The sequence below is a fragment of the Carlito syrichta genome, unplaced genomic scaffold, assembly GCF_000164805.1.
Source record: "Carlito syrichta isolate Samal-C Ts95f unplaced genomic scaffold, Tarsius_syrichta-2.0.1 Scaffold303277, whole genome shotgun sequence".
Classification (NCBI taxonomy): Eukaryota; Metazoa; Chordata; class Mammalia; order Primates; family Tarsiidae; genus Carlito; species Carlito syrichta.
The window spans coordinates 208,278-234,908 of NW_007247373.1; the positions used below are offsets into that span (position 1 = coordinate 208,278).

General features: G+C 41.5%; 1 protein-coding gene across 1 annotated transcript in view; it reads left to right on the forward strand.

Annotated features, from left to right (window-relative positions):
• The first annotated feature begins 1,457 nt into the window (after positions 1-1,457).
• Positions 1,458-26,631, forward strand: part of GNA13 (G protein subunit alpha 13) — a 51,605-nt gene continuing 26,431 nt past the window's right edge. The window contains exon 1 of the mRNA XM_008058277.1: positions 1,458-1,691. Within this exon, the coding sequence (XP_008056468.1) occupies positions 1,467-1,691 (225 nt within the window). The 5' untranslated portion in view covers positions 1,458-1,466. The remainder of the gene's footprint in view (positions 1,692-26,631) is intronic.

The following is a 26,631-nucleotide window of genomic DNA, read 5'->3' on the forward strand; positions in this document are numbered from 1 at the left end:
TGCCTCGGGGGCGGGGGCGCGGCCCGTGAAGCCTGGCCCAGAAGCCCGGGGCGCGGAGTCTGCGGCCAGGGCCGGGCTGGCGGGGGCTCCGCTCCCGCGTGCCAGGACCTTAACGTGAAACCTCGTCCGCACGTGAAAAGCGCGTACACACGCCTTGGGTGTTCGGAGAAGTCGAGAATCGAGAAGGTGGTTTTCGTTTTGTCATTGGAAAGACAGCACTCTTTTCCTGAGTGCTCGGCGTGTTCTCTATCAAAGGCGTTTGAACTGGCATAACTGAGGGGCCCCGCCCGGGAGGTACTGCAGGTGCATCAGGGTTTTCTGTATTTGTCTAGGAGTGTGCTACAGATTGCGGGTCCTTCCTTCCAGGCAGTGTTGTTTTTTTTTAAGCTTGGGGAGAGAAAAACCGCCTGGAGAGGGAGGCATCGTGGGGTGATGGCTGCGCTTTCTGGGCCACAGCCGGCTCAGCCCCCCCACCTCTGCAGTTCCACTGTGTAAAGAGCAGTCGCGGTCAACCTGCCTTAATGTTTAGCCCCAAACTAATTAAGTTCTCTTTCAAGGCTGGGACTCTGCCTTGCTAGTCTTTACTTGAAGGTATCTTTGTCTGCAGATGCAGCCGAACTTAAGGGATTATGTTAATGAACAGAGTCCACACGCTCACTGACTGCGAGCCAGGAACAGGTCTGGTTCTCAGTGTACACAGGTCCTTAGTGTGACCTACTTGGAGCACTAGCACTGATGAGATGAAGTAAGTCACCAGACATCCAGTTTTTTTGAGTTGCTGTGATCAGAAATTTGACGGCAAACCGGTTTTTCCATGGTCCAAACAAATGACTTCCTAGCAGCCCTGTAACAACTTGGTGATAGAAATACTGAGTCGGAACTAACTGTGAGTTGGAGTCTGCTCTTATATCGTTTTGCAGTTGGTCTTCCTCCTTTTCAGGAAACTCTGAGGCCATCCTGTGCCTTACAATGACTCAAAGCTTGGGCTGGAAGAAGTTCTTGTGTTTTAAATGTGTTCTAGGAGTCTCAGTGTTGGATCAGGGTCCTGAGGGAACACGCAGAACACAGAGCTGTGTTTGGTTCTTAGTATCTCTTAGGTAGGCTCATAAAATCTCAGTTGCACACATTTTCTTCAGAGCCTGGACATGGGGTTGTGCAGCCTAATTTCTGATTCCTTCTTGAGTCTGGTTCTCTTTTGACCACTTTTATCAACTGGAACACATTAAAATTCTTCAGAAAGAGCAATTGTTAAGAGTATTTGCTTTTGCAGGCTCTAGTTTTAAGATGGTAAGCAACTGCTAGATTTTTTTGCCTCTGAGAAGTTACGGATGTTTTTGGTGTTGGTCTCCCTTTTTGGAGGAGGTGGGCCTGGAGTGATTCAGAAGTGTAAGGAAAAAATACCAGAATAAACACTTACAATATCTAATGACTCCTCCCCACACTTTCTTTTCTCTTTAAACAAAGGTATGAGGGTGCTGGTGGATGCTCGAGAGAAGCTTCATATTCCTTGGGGAGATAATGCAAACCAGCTCCATGGAGACAAGATGATGGCTTTCGACACACGGGCCCCCATGGCAGCCCAGGGAATGGTGGAAACACGGGTCTTTTTACAATATCTTCCTGCTATACGAGCATTATGGGCAGACAGCGGTATACAGAATGCCTATGACCGGCGTCGAGAGTTTCAGCTGGTAAGAAATTCGCTCTTTTAAAACGTTATGGTTTTAGTTTAATGAAATTTAGTAACACAGGTTTCTCATCCTTAATTCAAAAATCCAAAATGCTTCAAAATCCAAAACTTCTTAAAGATGATGGAACAGAGACGTTAAGGGACAGGCCTAATATGTCCTTGGCCATAATGAATATGTGTAAAAATATTTTATAAAATTACTTTTAGACTATGTGTCCAAGATGTATATGAAACATAAACACATTCCATTTAGACTTGGGTTCTGCCCCCAGGATATCTCATGCATATCCAAATATTCAGAAATTTGAAATAAAAAATACTTCTGGTACCAAGCATTTCGAGTAAGGGATATTCAGTCTGTATCAGATTTTAGCATACTTTTTTCATTGACTTCCACAATATAATGTATCAATCCAGAATTGTAGCCTCAGAAATTTGGATTGCTATATGGAGGAGTTTTTATTAAGCAAGATAAAAATGAGGAAGACTGTAGATTTGGTGAAGCTGTCATATTTAACTGGTCATTTTTTCTTTTTGAAAGTAAGATTGGCTGGGCGCTGTGGCTCACACCTGTAATCCCAGCACTTTGGGAGGCAGAGGCAAGAGAATTGCCTGAGTCCAGGGGTTTGAGACTAGCCTGAGCAACTTGGCGAGACCTCCTCTCTACAATAAATCAAAAAATTAGCCAGGCATGGTGATACGTGCCTGTGATTCCAGCTACTTGGAAGGCCCAGCAGGTTGAGGCTGTGGTGGCTGCGAGCATGCCACTGCACTCCAGCCTGGGTGTCAGAGTGAGACTCTGACTCAAAAAAAGAGAGGTCTTGATGATTTTCTTAGGCACTGTCTTCTAACATTGTTTTCTTTGTGAAAAATAAGTTTCTCCGAATTACAGCAACTATATTCATGTTTCTAAAAATCTGACCTTTTGACTCTTGGAGTTTGGTAACTGAGTGTAGTTGTTCAAGCGTGCTATTTAGTCTTTAGAGGAACTCATTTTATGGTAGAGGTGAATTAATTACTTTTTTATCACCAGCTGCACAAGATCTGGAAGGTTACTATATAGAAAGATTAGAATCCTTAATATTCAACAGCACTGTGCTTTTTAAATATTTGTATTGTGTGTGTGTATGTATAGGTATGTTTTTAAGGCTCCTAAGCACATTTTATAAAATACTGCTAAAGAAAAAGACAATCTTAGAAATTTTTTTTACCTTTGTTGCACATGGGAAGCTCCCAGAATTTATTTTACATTTATTTTTCCCCTGTTGTCTTAAGATTACCCATAAAATACTTTGTAACTGCTAGACAGCGTTGAAGAGTGGAAAAGAAAGGCTTCAACCCAGGTTAAAATACCAACATAATAATTGAAACAGATTTGTAATCATGTGTTTTGAGATTTTTAAAAATTGTGAATGTTGTGATTGTATTTTAGGTGTTATTTGCCAAAGACTGGAAAGCTTCCAGCAATGATAGCAATCTAGACTGTAAGCACTTTAGAGGTAGTTCAGATCTGTTTTACTGTCATAAGAGTAAAATGAAGAAACAGTTAAAAGTAAAGCTGCTTAGGAAGTTGTTTGATGATGTCACCAACATTAAAGCAATCCACATTTATGGGTGTGGCTACAAAATAATGTCCAACCAGTAGTCTTTCCTGTTACTGTTTGCTCAGAAGCAGTCTTGGCTGTTTTAAAGTTCTAGAAAAGTGTTCATGGTAGCTTTTTATAAAACTGACACATCGTCTTTACTTTTTCTGAATTATGACTCTTACATTTATCATTCAACTAGCAGATGATTATGCACCATCTTGTATAGTTCTCTTCTATCGTGTGTCTGTCTTGTCATTTCAAGTAATTTGTTCATTTCCAAAAGGTAGGGACTGACTCACATTATTGTTAAAATTGAGTGACTGGCAGCATAATATATTGAAAATTAGGAATTTATTTTACAAACGACCTCCGTCCAGTTCCGAGATTTCTGTATTTTGTCCTTTGGTCAGTATTTATTGTGTTCTTGGTAGACTTGCTTGTAAAAGTTCCCCACATACTCCTTGTATCTCCCTTCATCCTCTCTTCTGTCTTTAAATGCCTCTTATTCTCCTTTCTTCTTGGTTCATTTTCTCAGTAAGCCACACTTTCCTTTCTATTTTCTCGGGCTCTTGCTCGTTTTTCCACATCAGGGAAGAAACACCTGTCTGTAATATGCACACCGTATATATTGATTGAATGCACAGACGAGCAACTGTGTACCCCAAAGTTCTGTGGGAAAGTTCCATATTTGTCCTAACTCCATTTAATTGAAGTTGGGCTTCCCTGACATTTTTTGAATTTGGAAGTTCACATCCTCCAGTCTCACATCAGGACTGTCATGTCATCAGGGCTGAGAAAACTTGCCTAAGTATTTCATTGTCGTTAGTGTAAAATAGGTAAAACTCCTCAGGGTGAGGACCTGCGTGTTCTTGGCTTGAGCCACCTGATGTCTTAGAAGCAAAGACGTCCTCAAGGGCAATCCACAGAACTTCCAGGCACTGTTTTCCATGATAAAAAATAGAGCCATAAGAAAAGAGGAACAGGGTGAGATCTAATTTTAAACTCCTGGAGGACAGAGGTTTTTTTTTCCCCCATGTTAATAGCACTTGGCACATGTAGTAGATACTCCATTAAAAACATTTTTTCTATTTAATTTTTTTTTTCTTGTGACAGGGTCTCACTGTGTTGTCCAATGTCAAATACCTGGGCTCAGGTGATCCTCCTTGGTAGCTGGTACTCCAGGCATGTGTCGCTAAGCCTGGCACTTTTTTTTTCCAGTTTTTAAGACAGGATCTTCCGTGTTGCCCAGGCTCCTGAGCTCAAGCTAATCCTCTTGCCTCTACCTCCTGATTATGTGGGACTACAGGCTCTGACCCCCACTCCCAGCAAGATCCTCAATTATTTTGTTAAATTAATGACTCTTACACTTTCGGATGCTCTGTGGTGTTTGGCACAGTGTTGGGCACTGAGAAGGCACTTGGCTGGCTTAAAATTTTCCTCAAAGTGATTGTCAGTTCCTTCTAGTAATCTGTTCTAGCAGATCCCCGAGTCTTGACTTTTTGCCTCTCGTGCCTCTGGCACTCATTCCCGCCTTCACATGATTGTCTTAGTGCTTCTTGCTTGGACTCCATGGTAGTCTTGTTCAAACACAGCACAGGCTTGCTGAGAAAGTTTTGATTGTTTCCCACTGCCTCTAGCGTGGACTTCAAACTCGGTGTGAGTCAAGACTCTGGCTAGCCTACCTACAGTCCCAACAGTATGTTAGGCCACTGAGCATACCCTGTAACCTCTAAAGTCCCACATACCCTGATTTTCTGCTTCCGTGGCTGTCTTCATGTAGTCCCCCTGCCAGGGTTATTGGTTGCCATATCTGTTCGTTGGGTCTTACCCTTCTCTTAGAGCAGCGGTTATCAGATTTTAATGTGACTAAATGTGGCTTGTGGGCCCCTCACATCAAATTCAGCTGGAATGTCTGTTAAAATAAAACAAGCAGACTTCCAGACTTTGTCACCTGAGAATTCAGGAATCTGGGTTGGGACCTAGTAATCTGTCTTTTTGACAAGCAGCCTTAGGTGATGTGAATGGATTTGCCCCATGCCTCCCTCCCCAGGAACAATGCCTCTGGGCCATATCCCCTTATTTGAAGTGTTCCCAGTCCTTCTGGTGGGGTGGTGCTCCGTGCCCTTTGCTTTCCCTAGCATGCCTGCTTCTTTTGGCTTGTGTGTTTGTTTGTTTGTTTGTTTTGAATCAGAGCCTCACTCTGTTGGGCAGACTGGAAGGCAGTGGCCCGCTCCCGGCCACTGCAGCCTCGACCTGCTGGGCTCAGGCCATCCTTCCGCCTCAGCCTTCCATGTAGCTGGAACTACAGGCATGCACCACCATGCCTGCCTACTCTCTTGATTTATTGTAGAGATGAGTTCTCACCAAGTTGCCCAGGCTGGTCTCAAACCCGTGGGCTCAGGCAGTCCTCTCACTTCTGGGATTATAGGCGTGCGCCACTGTACCTGGCCTGCATGCGTGCTTCTAACACGCATTGTGTTCCCGGTGCATCGGAATTGGCTTTCGCTAACATGAAAGTCCTTTGGTGCGCCTTGTTTATCTTTCTCTCCCTCCAGCCTCGCACCTGACACTTTACTTTATTTCCTCATTTTTCAGGCATTTTGAACTACAAATGTCTTCTCAGAAAGAAAATTTTTTTTTTTTTTTTTGAGTCTGAGTCTCACTCTGTTGCCCAGACTGGAGTGCAGCGGCCGCTCCCGGCCACCGCAGCCTCGACCTGCCAGGCTCCGGCGATCCTTCCGCCTCAGCCTTCCAGGTACCTGAATTACAGGCATGCGCCGCCACGCCCGGCTGCTTTTTTGATTTATTTATTGTAGAGTTGAGGTCTTTTTTACATTAAGTTCCTTCTGGGAAATATGGATTATTTCTATATATTAGTTTGCAAATTTTCTAAGAAATAGGAAGTACTTGTATTAAATAATCATAAGTTTTGTTTTTTGGGGTTTTTAAATGGCTTTTTGCTGTGTCTAGCAATGTATATTTTAAAATCTTGAATAGAAAAAATAAGCATCAGGGAAATGGGAGGAGTTAGCAGATAAAGTAACTAAGTTTAAAATTACTCTTTTCATTTCATCTGATCGTTGATTATTAAACTTATTAATGCAAATTAAAACTTAAAAAGTAGACCGATAGCTTTTAAGGCTCTACACGACTGAACATTTTGCTTAAGACAAATATCACAGCCTAGGTTTCTACTAGGCTGTTCATTTGTGAGTAATAACTTTGGGTGCAAACATGGATGTTTTCCTTTCTTGGCTTCCAAAGGCAAACATTTCCTTTTCTGGTTACTTCCATTATGGGTGAGCTAAATAGCTCACTGTAGAGAAGAAAAATCTAAGACTCATATTCTACTTATAACTTAAGGTGCTTCTCTAGTTATCACACACTAGCATGTTGAGGATAATATCTCCTAAGAAGTGACCCTTTTAGTACTGGATGGAATGTTTGTAGTACTCTGCTTCGACTGTGTGTTCGGTATGGCCTGCCACTGCACTGGGCTCTCTACCCTGACCTTAGACAAGCTTCTCCTGCCACAAACAACAGCCAGGGAGTTTGGTGGCTTCGGTGACTAAAGAGATGGAGGTCAGGGGTTGACTGGGCTTTGATGCTGCTGGAGATAAGGGTCAAAACTAATAAAATGATTAGGAGTCATTGCTAACTAATTTTTTGGTTCAGCTTGCATTTACTTATTGAGAACTCTGGTTCTATAGGCCAGGACAGACCAGAGTGTGGGACAGTGGGAGGAACACCCCACAGCTTCCTAGTTTCTGTAAACAGTTTAACATTGATTGTCAGCACTAATGTAACTTCCTATGATGGGCAGTTTCTCTTTGCCATTCCTGAAACCAACACTGTTTTCTTTTCTTTTCTTTTTTTGAGCCAGAGTCTCACTTTGTCGCTTAGTGGCATGCTGCTCATGGCTACCTCAGCCTCTACCTGCTGGGCTCAGGCGACCCTTTCACCTTAGCCTTCCAAGTAGCTGGAACTACAGGCATGTACCACGATACCCAGCTAATTTTTTGATTTATTGTTGAGATGAGATCTCACAATGTTGCTCAGGCTGGTCTCAAACCCCTGGGCTCAGGCAATCCTCTTACCTCCACTTCCCAAAGTGCTGGGATTACAGTTGTGAGCCACTGTGACCAGCAACGTGTTTTCTTTGTTAATCATGGTACCTTCAGTTAGACTAATTTTTCTTACTTACGTGGCACAGTTTATGCCTGATGATGGTTACACTTCTCCACACTGATAAGGTAGTTTATTCATTAAGGCAGAGATTCACTCCTCCATCTCTGTAGCAGAGTAACTATTCACCTTCGTGAGTGGTCTGGAAAGGAGCTGAGTGCTAACCTAGTAAACCTAGAAACTTCAGTTTTAACAGTACTTATTTTATTTTTTGTACTGCAGCGTGTATTTGAAATGTGATTCAATCAGAGTCATTTGAAGCCAGGCAGTGGCATGTACCTGTAGTCCCAGCTACTGAGGAGACTGAGGCAGAGGGATCACCTGAGCCCAGGAATTTGAATCCAGTCTGGGGAACATAGCAAGATGTTGTTGTTGTTGTTCGTTTTTTGTTTTTTTTAAAGAAAAAAGCCTGGAGTGGTGGCTCACACCTATAATCCCAGTACTTTGGGAGGCAGAGGTGAGAGGATTGCCTGAGCCCTTGGGTTTGGAGACTTGCCTGGGCAACTTGATGAGACCTCATCTGTACAATAAATCAAGAAAAATTAGCTGGGCGTGATAATGCATGCCTGTAGTTCCAACTACTTGGAAGACTGAGGTGGAAGGATCACCTGAGCCCAGCTAGTCGAGGCTGCGGTGGTCATGAGTCATGAGCGTGCCACTGCCCTCCAGCCTGGGCGACAGAGTAAGACTCCAACTCAAAAAAAAAGAAAGAAAGAAAAGAAGCAGTCATTTATTTATTCTCTAACACTAATTCGAATTTTCTTTAAAAATAATCAATTTCTACTTTCAGTTGTAAAATATGTTTCTGTTGGAGAATGGTTCTATTTTCTCTATGAGTAAGATCAAGCAAGGACTGACTTTGTTGCTTTTTAAAACCTGTTGAGTGTTTAAAACCTGATTCTAGGGTTAGGGTAAAATATTTCAGCCTACGTAACAAAGATTACATATAACATTAGAGACAGGGGTTTTTGTAGGTAAAATTTCCTTTTGATGAAATTGGTCAGATGTCAGAGTGGCTTCATTTAATCCAAATGTTGGAAATCCAGAGCTTTATGTTTATTTACTTTAAAAACAAAGAGGATGTTGTGGTATGTGCTTATAGTTTTAATACACCTTTGTGAGGTATGTGTGTGCATACATAAGTATATCACTTGATGTGTGTGTGTTTTTTTGTTTTGTTTTTTTGTGTGGGATCTCTGTCGCCCAGGCTGGAGAACAGTCACATGATCATGGGTCCCCACTGCTTCAGCATGGGCTCAGGTGATCCTTCTGCCTCAACTTCCCAAGTAGCTGTGACTACAGGGGTGCACCACCACACCCAGCTAATTTTTGCTTTTTGTAGAGATGAGGTCTTACTGTGTTGCCCAGGCTGGTCTCGAACTTCTAGCCTCAAGCGATCCTCCTGCCTCAGCTTCTTAAAGTGCTGGGATTATAGGCGTGAGCCACCGTGCTGGTCATGTTCTCTTATGTTCTGTAGAAATAGAAAATGTTCTGTTTTTATGTTTGCATTTTTTTCTTGGGAACTTGACTGACTATGGGATGTCTGGTCTCTTGATGCGAATGGGGATTGTAAAATACTGTTTTGCCTTTCACTATTAAACAAAGCTAGTGCTACAGTAACTTATGCTAGTCTGAAAATGTTTATTCAGTAACTAAAAGTTGGAACAAAGAAATAGTTATGAAAACTAGACTCAAGTTTCAGAATTCTTTACCTAGAGTGTGGACCTAACCTAGGAAAAGGTTTGTGAACTTGTTTTCTGGAAAAGCATAATGTTCAAAGGACTCCCTGCATTGGGTACTCTCTGTGTCTCTCTTATGAATAAGCAGCAGCCCAACTAGGTCATAACAGCCAGAGACAGGACAGGTGCTGGTTTCCTTCTTCAGAAAATTAGTTGCTGATATTTTATGTTTTATAACAGTGACTTTGAACTTTCTAAAACCTTACTACATACCCTATCATATAACCCTATATTTCAAGAAATGGAGAGAAACAAGATACATGCTGTTGTCCCCATTTCACAGGTTAAAAAAATCAAGAAGCAAAGAGGTTCTTGAGATGCTTCGATTCACTGACCTAGTAAATAATGGCATACCGGGCGTTGGAACCCCAGTTTGCCGAGTCCTGGTCCACAGGTAGCCACTAACCTGTTTTGCAAGCGCTCAAGATTCACGTCTGTGGGACGTGCTGCTTTTCTTTCCTCCACAGCCTCTTCTGACCACTGGCTGCACACACAAGTAAGGACATGTCCCTCGTTGAGCTCATTATTTTAAGTACATGTGAGGCTTTATTAAATTTACTGACTTAGAGTGTTACAGTTCATCGCCAACATTCATCTTGGTAAAGGCCCCGTTTGAATTATCACCTCCTTGAAAACCGGCTGTAACCATGACCCTGAACCGACACTCCACCAGTGAACATGATTTTTAATGTACTTTGAAAAACAGAAGCTTAATGGCATCCAGATAGCTGAAAGCCATGCATTTGTGTAGGATAGTGTTATTTGGAAACGGGTACTGATCTCGTATGTAATTGCTCATGTTTGCTTCTCCTGCAGTTATGTCACAGTTTGGATCCTGCCCATGAGCACCCAGATTGCAGTTTGTCGCAGATGTCCAGTTAAAAATGACCTAATTTTTCTAAAGTCTTGTATTTCTGGAAATTAGCAGTGATTTTTTATTTCCTTGCTTGAAAGTACTTTATTTTCTTCTAGCTACATGATACTGTTCACCTTTGTCTATATTATGAACTTGCCTTTTTTACAAGATGCCTTTTTTCTTTTCTTTTTTTTTTTTGAGTTGGAGTCTCACTCCGACACCCAGGCTGGAGTGCAGTGGCATGCTCACAGCCACCCCAGCATTGACCTGCTGGGCTCAGGCGATCCTTCCCCCTGAGCCTTCCAAGTTGCCAGAACTATAGGTGTGCGCCTCCTTGCCTGGCTAATTTTTCCTTATATTGTAGAGATGAGTTCTCACCAAGTTGCCCAGGCTGGTCTTGAACCTGTGGGCTCAGGCCATCCTCTCACCTCAGCCTCCCAAAGTGCTGAGATTATAGGCGTGAGCACTACACCTAGCCATTGCCTTTTTTCAAGAGAATTTGTTGCAGCTACATTAGCAGAGCAATATAAGAATGGGCTGATAACAGATCAAGGAAATAGTTTTGTTTTGAGAGCTGGACTTCAGTGGAATCGGTAAATTACTGATCTGTTGTAGTGATGGTAGTTATTTATCTTGATCTTTCTTTCTTCCTTTCGTTCTTCCTTTCTTCCTTTCTTCCTTCCTTCCTTCCTTCCTTCCTTCCTTCCTTCCTTCCTTCCTTCCTTCCTTCCTTCCTTCCTGTTTTTGAGTTGGAGTCTCACTCTGTCGCTCTGGCTGGAGTGTAGTGGCACTCATGGCCACCTTGATCCTACTGTCTCAGCATTCCACGTAGCTGGAACTACAGGCACACGCCACCACCGTGCTCGGCTAATTATTTGATTTACTGTAAAGATGAGGTCTCACCGAGTTCCCGGGGCTGGTCTGTGGTCTCAGGCAGTCCTCTGACCTTGGCCTCCCAAAGTGCAGGGATTATAGGTGTGAGCCACCACATCCGGCCTGTCTTAATCTTTCAATTTTAATTGTTCTTCTTTTGGCAAAATAATCAAAGAGATTTTAAAATCAGGTGCAGTGGGTGAACCTTTTCATCCCCATCCACTCTGTAGTGGATGCAGAATACTTGAGTGGAGTTACTCTTCACTGAGAAGGCAGTAAGACCTGTATACTTGGTTATGCTATATATGACTTTTTTTTACTTTTATCCTCCATACAAATGAAAAAATAACCACGTTCAAACTGCCTCTTTTTTTTTGAGTCGAAGGCTCATTCTGTTGCCCAGGCTGGAGTGCAGTGGCACGCTCATGGCCACCGCAGCCTCAACCTGCTGGGCTCAGGCAATCCTTCCGCCTCAGCCTTCCAAGTAGCTGGGACTACAGGAATGTGCCACCATGTCTGGCTAATTTTTTGATTTATTGTAGAGATGAGGTCTCGCCCAGTTGCCCCAGGTGGTCTCAAACCCGCAGGCTCAGGCAATCCTCTAGTCTGGGCCTCCCTGGGTGCTGGGATTAGAGGGGCCACTTCCTGACTTATTTTACATATTGCAGAGTGTCTCTCCATTTCGTTTTAATGTGAAAACCTTGAGTTTGTTGTGGTTTTCTGCTGTGCTGTGGGCTGAAGTGGAGCAAGGCTGCTAGCTGGAAATCAAGCTCTGGCAGCCGCTGGCTGTGTGAGCATGGGTTCTGGATTGCTTTTTCTGCTGTCAGATGGGATCATCACAGGACCTATTATTATTGTGAGGGATATGTGAGTTAACCCATGGAAAGCACTTGGCACAGTACCGACATGTATTCACTGTCTTAATATTAGTTATTAATCTTACTCATATATCATATGCACACAAGCAGCTTTACAAAAATGAAGCACTTATAAGCTGGATTTACTCTCTAAACTTGATTACCAATGTAAAACTTCTGAATTTTGAATAATGCAGAATATATGACTTACATTCTCTTGTTAAGACCCGTGTATTGTTTCTAAGAAGACCACACATCGAAGAGATTTGAGTCATTTGTTGTTCTGTTGGTTCCTGTTGCCTACTGATATTACTTTGCTTAAATTTTACTTGGAAAATTTATGGTGTGGTTCTTCATTCTTCACAGTACCCTTTTTAAACAAGCAAAAACATTTTATAAATGATGGGGCTATACTTTTATGGCTAGTTCCTATATATGTTTATACATGATTTTGAAAGCATGTACAATTCTAAGGAATCAAATGTCATTGGAAAATAATAAAGCATTATGTAGATACATGGTGAAACTAACCAGTATTTATACTTCTCATTTTCACTGTGAGATTTATAGCCAGGATTATTTGTTTGGAGAATGTGTTTCTGCAGTGCTTTGGATGTGCAGGCAGCGTGCGCAAAATCCTCTTCCTTCTGGAGGCGTGGGAGATAACCCTTCGTGCGGGTGCAGGTGCTCCGCCATACCCACTGAGCCGCTGCTTGCTTGGGACTCCCCCTTCACTTTGTCTCCTGACACGCCCCAAACCCTCTCTGCATGCACACACGTGTATACTCTTGCCCTTTCTGCCATTTCCCTGACCTGTGACTTGACAGAGGCATTGCGTACTTAGGTTAAAGAGGATAATTGGTCTTCAGTACCAAGGTTAAAAACAATCCTTATGTTCATAAAGTACAGAATGATTTTTTAAGGTTTCAGTGGGGGGTGGGGGGTGGTAAAGAATTTCTGCTGGACATGGTTGCTCATGCCTAAAACTCCAGCACTTTGGTGGCCAAGGCAGGAGGATTGCTTGAGCACGGGAGTTCGAGACTAGCCTGGACAACATAGTGAGACCTTGTCTCTATGAAAGTAAAAAAATTAGCCAGGGGTGGTGGTGTACACCTGTAGTCCCAGCTATAGCAGGAGACTGAGGCGGGAAGATCCCCTGAGCCCGGGAGATCAAGGCTGCGGTGAGCCGTTATCGTGGGCCTCTGCACTCCAGCCTGGGCAACAAAGTGAGACCTGACTCTACAAAAAAGAACTTCTGACCATTTTGAATAAAAACATTAGTTTAGAGAATTCCTTTTTTTCTCATGGAACAAAATAAACAAATTTCAAATTGTTCCCGCTAGAGAAAAATTACAGATTTCTACATTAAAAAAGAATGTTTGTCCACAAGCAAAATTCTTCTATACCACTCCACAACCCCCCCCCCCAAAAGTGGTGTCTTTGGGTCCTTTGAGCCAGGGCAGCTACATTTAACTTGTAAATAGGACATTTTTCTTTTAACCCTTCTAGAGCAATTAAAGAAAAAGAACTGGAATAATGAATAATGGGGTGAGAAACTTTCACTTTCCTTTTCAACTTCCTGGTTAATGTTTTCCTATTCTCTAAGTAGCTTTTTTTTTCATAAGCTGTCCCTTACGTGGATTTTTTTGAAAAATTATTTTTCTGTAAAATAGGATGAATTGACTCAGTAGAGGTTACATAGAGAATCTTGTCATCTTATGTCATCGTGTGATTTTCATGTGTGCTTCATAATGTGAAATGTGGTTGTATCTATTCATTGATACTATGTAAAAGAAAAACTTGTGGAAGCTTCTAGCATTGAGCATCTACCCCAAGGTTTTCCAGGTTGCTAGAGAGTTGCTTACAAGTCACTGCCTGGCCAGCTCTGCTACAGTTGACCTCAAAGGAGAAAGTGCACACAAATCACCTCAGATACATACAGTTGCTGTTGAACTGTAAGGTGTCTCTAAATTTGTTTTATTGATTTTTTTAAAACCTGTGCAATTACATAGTATATATTCACAAAGCTGACTATATATTCACAAAGCTGCAAATGCTGTTTATCCTAATTGAAATTCTTAAAAAGAATAATGTGATTTAGTCAATTCAGTTAAACATATTGTAGTACAAATCCTTTATTACTAACTTGTCACATTTACAGTTAAACTGTATTTGCTTTAGAGTCTAAAATCTTAGAGACTTTAAGCTATTATATGGATTATATACATTTAACTCTAGACTGGGGCAAGGAGAGTTACACTTAATTAGATTTTTTTTAACTTTAAAATATTGAATGTTATCATTAAATGTTGCAGCCAACTTTATGGTTTGTGTTACAGTTTAAGTAAGAGAATCAAGGTTTCCCCCTATTGTACTGTTTTGCACATTTGGCTTTAATGTGTGATATACTTTTTTTGGCAAAGAATAGTTTTTATTAAAAAGTTACATTCTGTAGAAATATTTATTGACAGGAATACGTAATGTCCATTTGACATTTTTATGTGTGATTTTATTTTATTCTATATGAAAAGTGAATAGCAAATGTGAAAAGCGATGAGGGCGAGAAAGTCCTTGAGAGCAGATGACAGGGGTTTGTTATCCTGGAATCGTTCTTGGAACGGTTCACGGGTCGCTTTCAGCAGCCATGCAGTCACACGTTACTGAACACCTATTAATGAGTCAGGTACCTTTTTGCAGGCTAAGTATTTGCTGGTGAATCAAATGAAAATAGTCCTGTGTTGATGTTAGATGCTGGTTGGAAGAACCTACATGAAATGGCAAACAAATAAATCTATAATTGCACATGATAAGTGCGCTGAAGGAAAAGAAAACTGAGAGACAAAGAAGATGGTCTGAGGAGGTGACATTCAGGTGAAGGCTCCATGAATGAGAAAGTGTTAGCCAGGCAGAAGGAGCACCGTGTGCAAAGTCAAGAAAGCTGTGGCTCAGAAAACATGGGCAGGGCCTGGGGGAGGAGCGTGTGAGAGACTTGCGGGGAGAGGTGACCGGCAGCAGCCAGGCCCTGAAGCCCACATTGGGACGTTTGAGGTTTCCCTGACTGCTTTGGGAAGCCACCAGCGGATTTCAGGCCAGATCACTCTGGCTGCTGTGTGGACGTTGGAGGGACGTGGGGAGAATCTTTGCAGCAGGTACCATTCTTGGTACCAACCAGCTGCAGCATTGGGAGGCTATTGCAGAGTGAGTGGCCCATTGTCAGGGGAGAGTCCTAGAGACGAAGAGAAGACAGTGGATTCAGGGTGTACTTCGTAGGGAAGATCATTGGGATTCTAGTAGGAACTGATACACCAGTAAAAATTTAGAGCTAATTTCCACATTCCTCAGTGTTTAGAATTGGCGCAGGTTACCTTACTTTGCTGTCTGACTGACTGGGTCTTAGAAGGGAAAAGTTATTGATGCCCTTGTCGGGAGGTTATGTGTAACTCTTCTGGTTGAGAGAGTTTGGGCGATGATTGAACGCTGAATTGAGAATAAAATCACCTGGGTTTTCCTTTAGCCTGTGGTGTGATGTGCACAGAATGACTTTATTAATTAATGGTGATTGTTGTGTCATGTTTGCGTTATGGGTATTATTGCACATCATCACACGGCAGAACTTTCCGTCTGGTGTGCTTCCGTGAGGACGTTATTGGGTTTAATGAATTACTCCTACAGAGCCCTCGTTTAGATAGCAGGGGAATTGAAACTGTATTTGGGAAGTATGTCCTGTGATGGAAACTGCGTGTTTATTTTTCTTCTGTTTTACAATTGAGGTCATTTCTTTTGGGGAAAAAATTTGCAATTGAAGGGTTCTAGTTCTGGCAAAACTAGGTAGGTCTTTATATGCTATTGGGATTGTGTATGATTGGGATTGTCAAAAAAATATTTTAACTCTGAGGAATTTTTCAAGGCTCAAAATTCTTAAACTTCCTGGTGTTATTATTACATGAAAACTGAAAAGTAGGAAAGTAGATTAGTTTGTTTTGAGAGAATGACTTACAGGCTCCAGAACCCAAATTAGTTTTTTCAAAATTTAAATTTTAAATCTTACATGTTTATTATGAAGCATCAGACAAGTTAACTGTTATGCCACCACCCAAGACACTTGGTTGACATTCTGGTGCATTTCCTTCCAGTATTTGAATATAATATTGGATGTTAAGATAAACTTTTTTGTACTTTCTGTACAACTTTGTATCCTGTTCATTTAATGTTACAACATTAACATTTCCTGAAGGAGGTGATTTTCTCAGAAGACCCGCAAGGCATTCTTTAGAAGTGGGTGCGAATTTTTTTTTTTTTCTGAATCAGGGTCTCACTCTGTTGCCCAGGCTGCAGTGCAGTGGCTTGATCATGACTCACCACAGCCTCAACCTCCTGGGCTGAGGCGATCCTTCCGTATCAGCCCCCCTGCAGCTAATTTTTTCTTTTTGTAAAGCCGAGGTCCCTCACTGTGATGCCTAGGCTGATCTTGAACTCCTGGACTCAAGTGATCCTCCTACCTCCGCCTTCCACAGTGCTGGTATTATAGGCGTGAGCCCTGCACCCGGCCTCCATTTTTTGTTTAAATGGAAGGTTCTTTCGTGTGTGTGTGTGTGTGTGTGTGTGTGTGTGTGTGTTTTAACAGAAGGTGGTAGTGCTAAATGGTAACCTATGGGATAAATCTTACCATGTTACTACCTGATTGTCAGCATTATGTATTCTGTCAGATCTGGTCAATCTCTGCAGTATGAAACTCCTTACATATGAAATTTGTACTTAACTTTTACTTTCTTAATAACAGAATTTAATATCTTATATGTTAAATATCTTGTAAGATACATATGTAAGCTAGGGACTGTGGCTCACGCCTGTAATACCAGTACTTTGGGAGACAGAGGTGAGAGGATTGCCCAAGCTCAGGGGTTCGAGACCAGCCTGGGCAACTTGCGAGACCTTGTCACTACAATAAATAAAAAAACTAGTTGGACGTAGTGGCACCCACCTCTAGTTCCAGCTACTTAGAAGGCTGAGGCGGATGGATCGCCGGAACCCAGCAGGTTGAGGCTGTGGTGGCTGTGAGTGTGCTGCTGTGCTCCAGACTGGGTGGTTAGAGTGAACCCCGATTCAAAAAAAAGAGAGATATGCATCTACAAATGCACATCAAAGATATGACTAAGACCTTTTTATCTCTGTTTCTCCAGGATGAAGCATTTTCATAAAACAAGGCCCTTCTTTTCATAAAACAAGGTCCTTCTGACTGCTGTGGTAGGAGAATCGCTAAACTGTGTTGCGCATTGTGTGTCACATACAAGTTGGGATTTGGAGAGACTGCAGAAATAGTTTCACAAAACTCAGATCAGCCGGGCTCAGTGGCTCAGCCTGTAATCCTGCACCTTTGGGAGGGGGAGGTGAGTGGATGGCCTGAGCCTGCGGGTTTGAGACCCGCCTGGGCAACTTGGTTAGACTTCATCTCTACAGTAAATAAAAAATTAGCCGGGCATGGTAGTGTGCGCCTATAGTTCCAGCTACTCAGAAGGCTGAGGAAGAAGGATCGCCGGAGCCCAGCGGGTCAAGGCTGTGGTGACCGGGAGCGACCACTGCACTCCAGTCTGGGCAACAGAGTGAGACTCCCAACTCAATAAAAACCCAAAAAAACTCAGATCACTGAGATTATCAGTCTTAAATTATTTTGGTGATTATCTGAAAAATTTGCTATAAAGAAGAATTTATTAATTTGTGAGCAGTGACAAGAAAAAGGCAATTTACACAATAAAGTAATAACTTAGTTATTTCCAAGAATCTTTTTTTATGTACTAGTTTGTTTTTATAGTTTACATGCTAGAAAACAACTGAAATAAATTGTTATATAAATGAGACAAAGTTAGTATTCTTTTGGAAGTTCTATTTAGGCTATTATAGACAATCTTGATTGGACTGGAAAGATATTTAATTTGGAAAGAAGTTTTCAAATATTGGGATGACTTATAATGTAACTGACTACTAACAACTGTTTTGGTGCTTTTGGAAATCTTAACTGATGCACATAGAAAATTCTGGCAAGAAATTTGAAACTGCAATCACTTAGCATCTACTTAATTTTGGTTTATCTACAGAGCGAAGGAAAATAGCTTGTATTTGTTTGACTATAAGTAAAAATTATCTTGTTCCTCATGAACAAAAAAAATATATGAATGATAGTGCTGTAAGTATCCTTTAATGATGACGATGACAATATTCTTGTTTAGAACATATGTTGTGCATCAAGTCCTTCCCCCAACCCTCAGGGAAAAATGGAATTACTAGAGAAAGTCATTTGAAAGCAAAAGCTATCCCAAAGATAAGGAAGAATGGACAGATCCTTTGTGAAACCAGACAGAATGAGAATGTTGGGAAGGTCTTAAACAAAAGGAGACGAGAACAAGAGAGAGAGCTGTGCATGCTCACCCTGTTTATAAGCTAGCCTCTAGACTGGCCAGACCTCCCAAGTAGTTCTTTATCACAATTAATTGAAAATAAAAATTAAGGGGGAGCAGATACAGGATCCATTATAGAGGGGGTATGTTTCAGATATGTAAAATAGGATGATTTCAAGATTTATTCACTTTAAAGTCATTTTCAAAGCTATGAACAAATATAATTGGTCCTGATTTTATATTTACTCTCTTTAAGGACTTGCATATAGTATTACAATCTTAGATTTCAGTTGGGCTCGGTGGCTCAGCCTGTAATCCCGTGCCTTGGGAGGCTGAGGTGAGTGGATTGCCTTAGCCGTGGGTTCGAGACCCGCCTGGGCAACTTGGTGAGACCTCATCTCTACAATTAAAAAAAAAAAAAAAATTAGCCGGGTGTGGTAGCGCGCCCCTGTAGTTCCAGGTCCTTGGAAGGCTGAGGCGGAAGGATCGCTGGAGCCCAGCAGGTCAAGGCTGTGGTGGCCGGGACAGCCACTGCACTCCAGTCTAGGTGACAGAGTGAGACTCCAACTCAAAAAGAAAAAAAAAAAAATCTTAGATTTCAGATAAATAGTGTGGGTTTAGAAATATCATGATGTATTTCATATCTTTAGGTGAATATGTGGAAATACAATCGAGAAAAGACAACAAGGATGGGAAATTGAGTCTAAATAATAACAAATAGTACCTTCTGTCTTTGTTACTATCTGTGTCCTTAGGTTGAAATGAAAAGTCTTGATTGATTAACCAACTTTAACCCCAAACTTTTCATTTTGACCCATATTTATATCTGGCATTTAATTCTTGCTGAAAACTTTATGTAAGTACATGTTAGTTGGAAATGCTTCTGCTGTACAAAGCCTATTAATATAATATCCTAGGGACTCATTTAGAAGTGACTTGGTTGTACAGACCCGATCTGTTCATGTATTATCATCTTGGGGCACATTTAGAAGTCCAGATGTTTTCAGGACTGAAAGTGTATACGTGTGTGAATTATTGATAAAAGCATACATCTAAGGGTGTGTGTGTGTGTGTGTATCTGTCTGTGTGTCTCTCTCTCTCTCTCTCTCTCTCTCTCTTTCTTGACGGGGTCTTGCTGCATTGCCAGGCTGGTCTCACACACCTGTGCTCAAGGGATCATCTAACCTCAGCCTCCCAAGGAGCTGGGATTACAGGCACATGCCACCATACCCAACTTTTAAGGGCAAATTAATGAGTTTCCTATTGAATAGATTTCCCCAAGTATATGCTTGATGATTCCCCAAGTATATGCTTAATAAATATTTAGGAAACATTTTTACCTGGGTTTGTGTTGGGATTATAAGACTGATGGAAATTAAAGGCATATTATAGGTATACAAGAAGGTTATTATACAAGTAGAGGCAATTCACAGTTGTGATCAGTTTAAGGAATGAACATAGATTTCCAGTTTTTTCTGCTACCACTTGGTTCTTTTTCCTCTTTGAAATATTCCAAACTTGCAGATGGAAAGACTTAAATGTGAATGGCAAGTGTGTATGCCATTTTAAACTGTTGGACTTAGCTATTTTAGAACACAAACAGTCATGCTTCAGGTAGAATATTTTAGTCAGTAGTGGACTGTATAATGACAGTTGTCCCATGACCTCACTGTTGCCCAAGCTGGAGTGCAGTGGTGCAGTAATAGCTCACTGTAGCCATGACCTCCTGCGCTTAAGTGATCCTTTGCCCTCAGCCTCCTAGGTAGTTGGGACTACAGCTACAGGCTGTCACGCCCAGCTAATTTTTAAAATTTTTGTTGAGATGAGATCTCACCACATTGCCCAGGCTGGTCTCAAACTACTGGCCTTAAGTAATCCTTCCACCTCAGCCTCCCAAAGCTCTGGAATTACAGTCATGAGCTACCACACCCAACTGTTTTTTTATTTTTTATACTGTATTTTACTGTACCTTTGTATGTTTCAATATATAAATACTTACCATTATGTCACAATTGCCTACAGTATTCAGGACAGTAACATGCTGTACAGGTTTGTAGCCTAGGAGCAAGTGGTCCTACCATCTAGCCTAGGTATATAGTAGACTACACCACTACATTTGTTTAAGTGCACTCAGATATTTACACAGTGATGAAATCGTCAAATGACACAGTCGGAACAATTTCCTGTCATTAAGTGATGCATGATTGTATTTTGTAGTATGCTCATACTTTTCAAGGAAATGTTCTGCTCTTTATAGCACTTGGCTGGTTGTTGGTTCTCTATATAAAGGAGAACTGGATGTTAACTTAGAGTTATTCTTTCATTTTCTGGATCACATGTATACTTAGATTTCAAAAGAAAGTTTCTTACTATTTAATTATCTTGGTAATATAGATTTTCTTTGAATTTTAATGTTTCTTGAACTGTTATGTTTACTTTTAAACAAAAGACTATTTTAGGTGATGTTAGTCTCATAACTAAAAGGACCTCAATTCATAAAAATGGAATACATTTTTAATTGGAGTCTCACTCTGTCACCCAGGCTGGAGTGCAGTGACGCGCTCACGGCCACAACAGTGCTGACCTGCTGGGCTCAGGCAATCCTTCCACCTCAGCCTTCCAGGTAGCTGGAACTACAGGCATGTACCACCACACCCAACTAATTTTTTGATTTATTGTAGAGATGAGGTCTCACCAAGTTCCCCTGGTCTTGAACCCCTGGACTCAGGCAGTTCTCTTGCATCTGCCTCCCAAAGTGCTGGGATTACAGGTGTGAGCCACTGTGCCTGGCACTGGAATATTTCTAATTCACTTTATTTTGTTCTCTATAATTGACTAATTTTTTTCAAGGTGAAATTTCTGCCATTTACAGACATGCTTAATTGGCCAGCAGTTAAATTCTAGACATTTTATAAGATTAAGCAATGGTGGCTCATTTTAATAACACACTGCTGAACAGCTCACTTCAGTGTGATAGTCTTCTGACTGTTATTGTAGCCTATGAAATAATTCAGTAAAATGAAGTTAATTATATTGCCTAGCATTCTCATTGCTAGAATTTGACACCAGTATTTGTGATTAGAATATATACTGCCTGTGACAAACCTTTCCAATTCTATATGATCTGTGCCTCCCCCCCACCTGGAGACCTAGTCCTGGAACAGGTAATGATTATGTATGGTCTTTTCTTTGAATCTGGAACTTCTGAAACTTTAGGATTAGAAATATTCTGAAATTGTCTAAATTTACTCAGAAAAAAAGCAGTTTTAAAGATTTATCATTATCTTTGCCCCTCCAGATTCTATGTGAATACTATTCCCTTTGAATTGCCAAGATACTTCTTCCTGTTATACTGTGTTTTTTACTATTGACATTGAATGATTACTTACCTGGAGTGGGAGCTTCCCCTTTATCTTAGCCCCTTCCCCATCCCACTGCCCACAGCACTTTTCAGAGTATTCAGACTCAGTGAAATAGTAAGGCACTGCATGCCACTGAAGAACTCAGCCGTATGTGTTTGAGTTGATCTCTCCATTTTCTACCTTTAGTATTTACAAATGGAATTTAGTGTTAGAAAGTTGCTTTAAAAACCTTCCTGCTTAATACCTTATGCTTGAATGTCTCTGATATTTGCAAATATTTCAGAAACAGGATGTCATAAAGGGGAAGTTATAGTTCAGAGAATTTAACAGATATTTATGCAGCTATTGCTGTATACAAGGTGATGTTCGTATTCTGGGATGCAGAAGGGTGTAGCAAAGGGACTTGGAGTATAGATTACATATGTAGGACTGCATATAAGTGCTATGAGAGGTACAAATCGTAAGTGCAAAAGGTATTAAGTGAAGGCTACAATTGGTAAGTGTGTGGGCACAGCATGGGAGGTTGGGGAAAATCACAGTATAGTGGCCAGGAAGCTGGACTAAGAGTCAGCGCACCTTAACTTCTGGGTTCCACCAGGAAAACAGTTTGTTGTTTCAGCCACCTAACTTCCCAAGCCTTCAGGCTTCTCATCTGTAAATGGAGGATGAAGTTGGTTGTTCTCCAGGCTCTCTTCCAACCTGAAATCTCTTTGTCCCTCCCTGTATAATAGTAAGATTCTTAGATAAGAAGGTGGAGGGAGGTGTGTGGGGGAATGGTATTAGGTAGAGGTAGGAATATGCACAAAGCTTTTAAGAAGCGTGGGGAGACAAGCATGGAGCTTGTGGGGTTGGTTTCTTTTGTTTGTTTTTTTTTAAGAGACAAGGTCTTGCACTGTCACCCGGGCTGGAGTGCAGTGGTGCAACACCCAGCTAATTTTTGTATTTTTATGTTTGTAGAGGGATTTCTATGTTGCTCAGGGTATTCTCCAACTCTTGGGCTCAAGCAATCTTCCCGCCTCTGCCTCCCAAAGTGCTGGGATTATAGGCATGAGCCATCATGTCCAGCCAGTTCTTCATCTTTTTTTGGGGGGTCAGAGTCTCACTCTCATTCAGGCTGGAGTGCAGTGGCATGCTTTTGGCTGCCATAGCCTCTTCTTTGTGGGCCCAGGAGATCCTTCCAAGTAGCTGGAACTATAGGTACACTCCATCACGCCTGGGTGATTTTTAATTTTTTAATTTATTGGAGAGATGAGGTCTCACAAGTTGCCCAGGCTGGTCTTGAACCCTTGTGCTCAGACAGTCCTTTCGCCTTGACCTTCCAGAGTGCTGGGATTACTGGCGTGAGCCCCCGTGCCTAAATCAGTTCTTCATCTTTTAATGATGGGGAGATTTCAGTTCTATGGTGTAAAATTTGTTTGGCAAAAAAGGTATTTCCTTAATTATAGTTTATGGAAATGACTTTATTTTACATACTACATAAACTTGGTGTATGATTTGTGTTCATGATTACTGAACGTTTTAAATGTAAAATCATTAATTTAATTTTTTTTTATTTTAAAGAAGTGGGGTGCAATTCAGGGTTACTTAGGCAAATGTTCATTATGCAGTTACCCTCGTTGATGAGGTGTGCCTCCCCCCTCCCTTGGCAGTTTCCCACTACTGCCAGTTCCCTTCTTATAGTACTATGATAATTGTTCATGTTCCTCTTATGAGTGAGAACATGTGGTATGCTGTTCTTTGTTTCTGTGATACATCACTGAGTATTATAGACTCTTAAGTCTATCCAGGTTGCTGCAAAGTTCATAATTTTGTCCTTCTTATGGCTGCGTAATATTCCATCATGTGTATGTACCACATTTTTTTATCCAGTCTTCTTTCAGTGGGCAGCACGTTTTTTTTTTTTTAAATAGAAAACCTCACATCCAAGCTGTAGATTATTTTCTAGCCATGGCTCCCTGATAATGATTCTTTTATAGATCATTATTCCCTTTGGGAATCAGATGATACAGTGATACAATGTACTTGTCAATTATGTTTGGTATTGTGACCCTGACTTGATTCAGAGGGATAGTGATGTCTTGATTTGAAGGGCTTAAGGCTTGTTACAAGTTGGATGTGAGTTTCGATTTTTTGTCTTGGTTTTTTCTCACCAGGGGAGTCGGAGGATTAGTGATTTCTCTTACTTTGGGAGTATAGAATATAGAAAGTGCTATGATTTGGGGATCTTTGAGTGATGATTAACAACTCAAACATTGATAAAATCATAATTCTGTTCGGCAGAGTAGAACTCTCTTTTTAACCCTGAGAAATCCAAACCTGATTCATTACTTACAATTTGAATTTTTTGCATTTTACTTGCTGTTTTCACCTCATAGTACAGTTTTTAACCCATTTTCCACATAAAAAGATGGAGAGTGTTTATTAAGCATTTTGAATTGCTTATTTACCTATCAGGAAAGTTTAGGTGTGTATTATGGAAGCAAATAAATGCTGCAAGTTTAATTGAGGTTTCAAATTTCTTAGGGTCCTATTGCTAAAATATAATTAGCAGTTCTAACAACTTGTCTCATTTGTGCTTTTGAGCAGCTTAACAGCAATGGAGGTTTGATGGTTTTCTTGTGAGACTTTGTTGAATTATAAAGAATGTAAATGTTTGAAACCTACTTTTGCAATAAGATAAAACTAAAGTAAGTTTCTGATGTAGTTTCTTATTATCTTGGCAGTTTTACAAGGCTTTAAAAACTGATTTGGTATAATTGCTCTCAGCAGATTAAATTAATATAAAATCCAGTTTTGAGTAAAATTTATTATGGATTTGAAGCAGTGCTAGGGATGGCTACACAGAGTCACTTCTCTTGGAGCTTGTTAAGATGTTGGTTTGGTGGACCTCGGAATCTGTATTCTCAATAAGCATATTAGGTAATCCTGATGAATTACCAGGATGAAGACTAATTGGTCTAGAATAGCAGTCAGAAAACTTTTATGTAGAAGGTCAGATAGTAAAGCATCACATGTCAAGAGACAATCAAGGGGCAATATGTAGATATTCATATAACAAGAGAACACAGATTTCTACCGATTTTTTTTTTTTTTTTTTTGAGTTGGAGTCTCACTCTGTCACCCAGACTGGAGTGCAGTGGCCGCTCCTGGCCACCGCAGCCTCGACCTGCTGGGCTCCGGCGATCCTTCCGCCTCAGCCTTCCGAGTAGCCGGAATTACAGGCATGCGCTACCACGCCCCGCTGATTTTTTGATTTATTGTAGAGATGAGGTCTCACTGCCCAGGCGGGTCTCGAACCCGCGGGCTCAGGCAATCCACTCACCTCAGCCTCCCAAAGGCGTGGGATGACAGGCTGAGCCACCGAGCCCGGCTCCAATTGTTTTTAATTGGTGAAATTGAAAATATACAATTGTGTACAATTTTTTTGACCTAGATATACTAATGAGAGTAATAAGATTTTGGGGGAGGGATAGCATTTTGCTTATTGAGGTTCAAAGTTTCATGTTCCTTGTCAAAATCATTTGCAAATGTTCATCCATTAGTGCTGATCTGTAATAAGATTTTATGTAATTCATCCTGGGAAATGTCTTTTTCCATAGATACTGCCAAATGAGCATAGAGTTTTTATTTTTATTTATTTTTTTGAGTTGGAGTCTCACTCTGTCACCCAGACTGGAGTGCAGTGGCCGCTCCTGGCCACCGCAGCCTCGACCTGCTGGGCTCCGGCGATCCTTCCGCCTCAGCCTTCCGAGTAGCCGGAATTACAGGCATGCGCTACCACGCCCCGCTGATTTTTTGATTTATTGTAGAGATGAGGTCTCACTGCCCAGGCGGGTCTCGAACCCGCGGGCTCAGGCAATCCACTCACCTCAGCCTCCCAAAGGCGTGGGATGACAGGCTGAGCCACCGAGCCCGGCTCCAATTGTTTTTAATTGGTGAAATTGAAAATATACAATTGTGTACAATTTTTTTGACCTAGATATACTAATGAGAGTAATAAGATTTTGGGGGAGGGATAGCATTTTGCTTATTGAGGTTCAAAGTTTCATGTTCCTTGTCAAAATCATTTGCAAATGTTCATCCATTAGTGCTGATCTGTAATAAGATTTTATGTAATTCATCCTGGGAAATGTCTTTTTCCATAGATACTGCCAAATGAGCATAGAGTTTTTATTTTTATTTATTTTTTTGAGTTGGAGTCTCACTCTGTCACCCAGACTGGAGTGCAGTGGCCGCTCCTGGCCACCGCAGCCTCGACCTGCTGGGCTCCGGCGATCCTTCCGCCTCAGCCTTCCGAGTAGCCGGAATTACAGGCATGCGCTACCACGCCCCGCTGATTTTTTGATTTATTGTAGAGATGAGGTCTCACTGCCCAGGCGGGTCTCGAACCCGCGGGCTCAGGCAATCCACTCACCTCAGCCTCCCAAAGGCGTGGGATGACAGGCTGAGCCACCGAGCCCGGCTCCAATTGTTTTTAATTGGTGAAATTGAAAATATACAATTGTGTACAATTTTTTTGACCTAGATATACTAATGAGAGTAATAAGATTTTGGGGGAGGGATAGCATTTTGCTTATTGAGGTTCAAAGTTTCATGTTCCTTGTCAAAATCATTTGCAAATGTTCATCCATTAGTGCTGATCTGTAATAAGATTTTATGTAATTCATCCTGGGAAATGTCTTTTTCCATAGATACTGCCAAATGAGCATAGAGTTTTTATTTTTATTTATTTTTTTGAGTTGGAGTCTCACTCTGTCGCCCAGACCGGAGTGCAGTGGCCGCTCCCAGCCATCGCAGCCTCGACCTGCTGGGCTCCGGCGATCCTTCCACCTCAGCCTTCCAAGTAGCCAGAATTACAGGCATGTGCTACCACACCTGGCTGATTTTTTTGATTTATTGTAGAGATGAGGTCTCGCTGCCCAGGCGGGTCTCAAACCCGCGGGCTCAGGCAGTCCACTCACCTCAGCCTCCCAAAGGCGCAGGATTACAGGCTGAGCCACCGAGCCCGGCTGAGCATAGAGTTTTAATTGAGCATAGTCATTGCTTGAAAGACATTGGTAGGATTCTGTTAGACTCCTTTGAGTGTTTGTG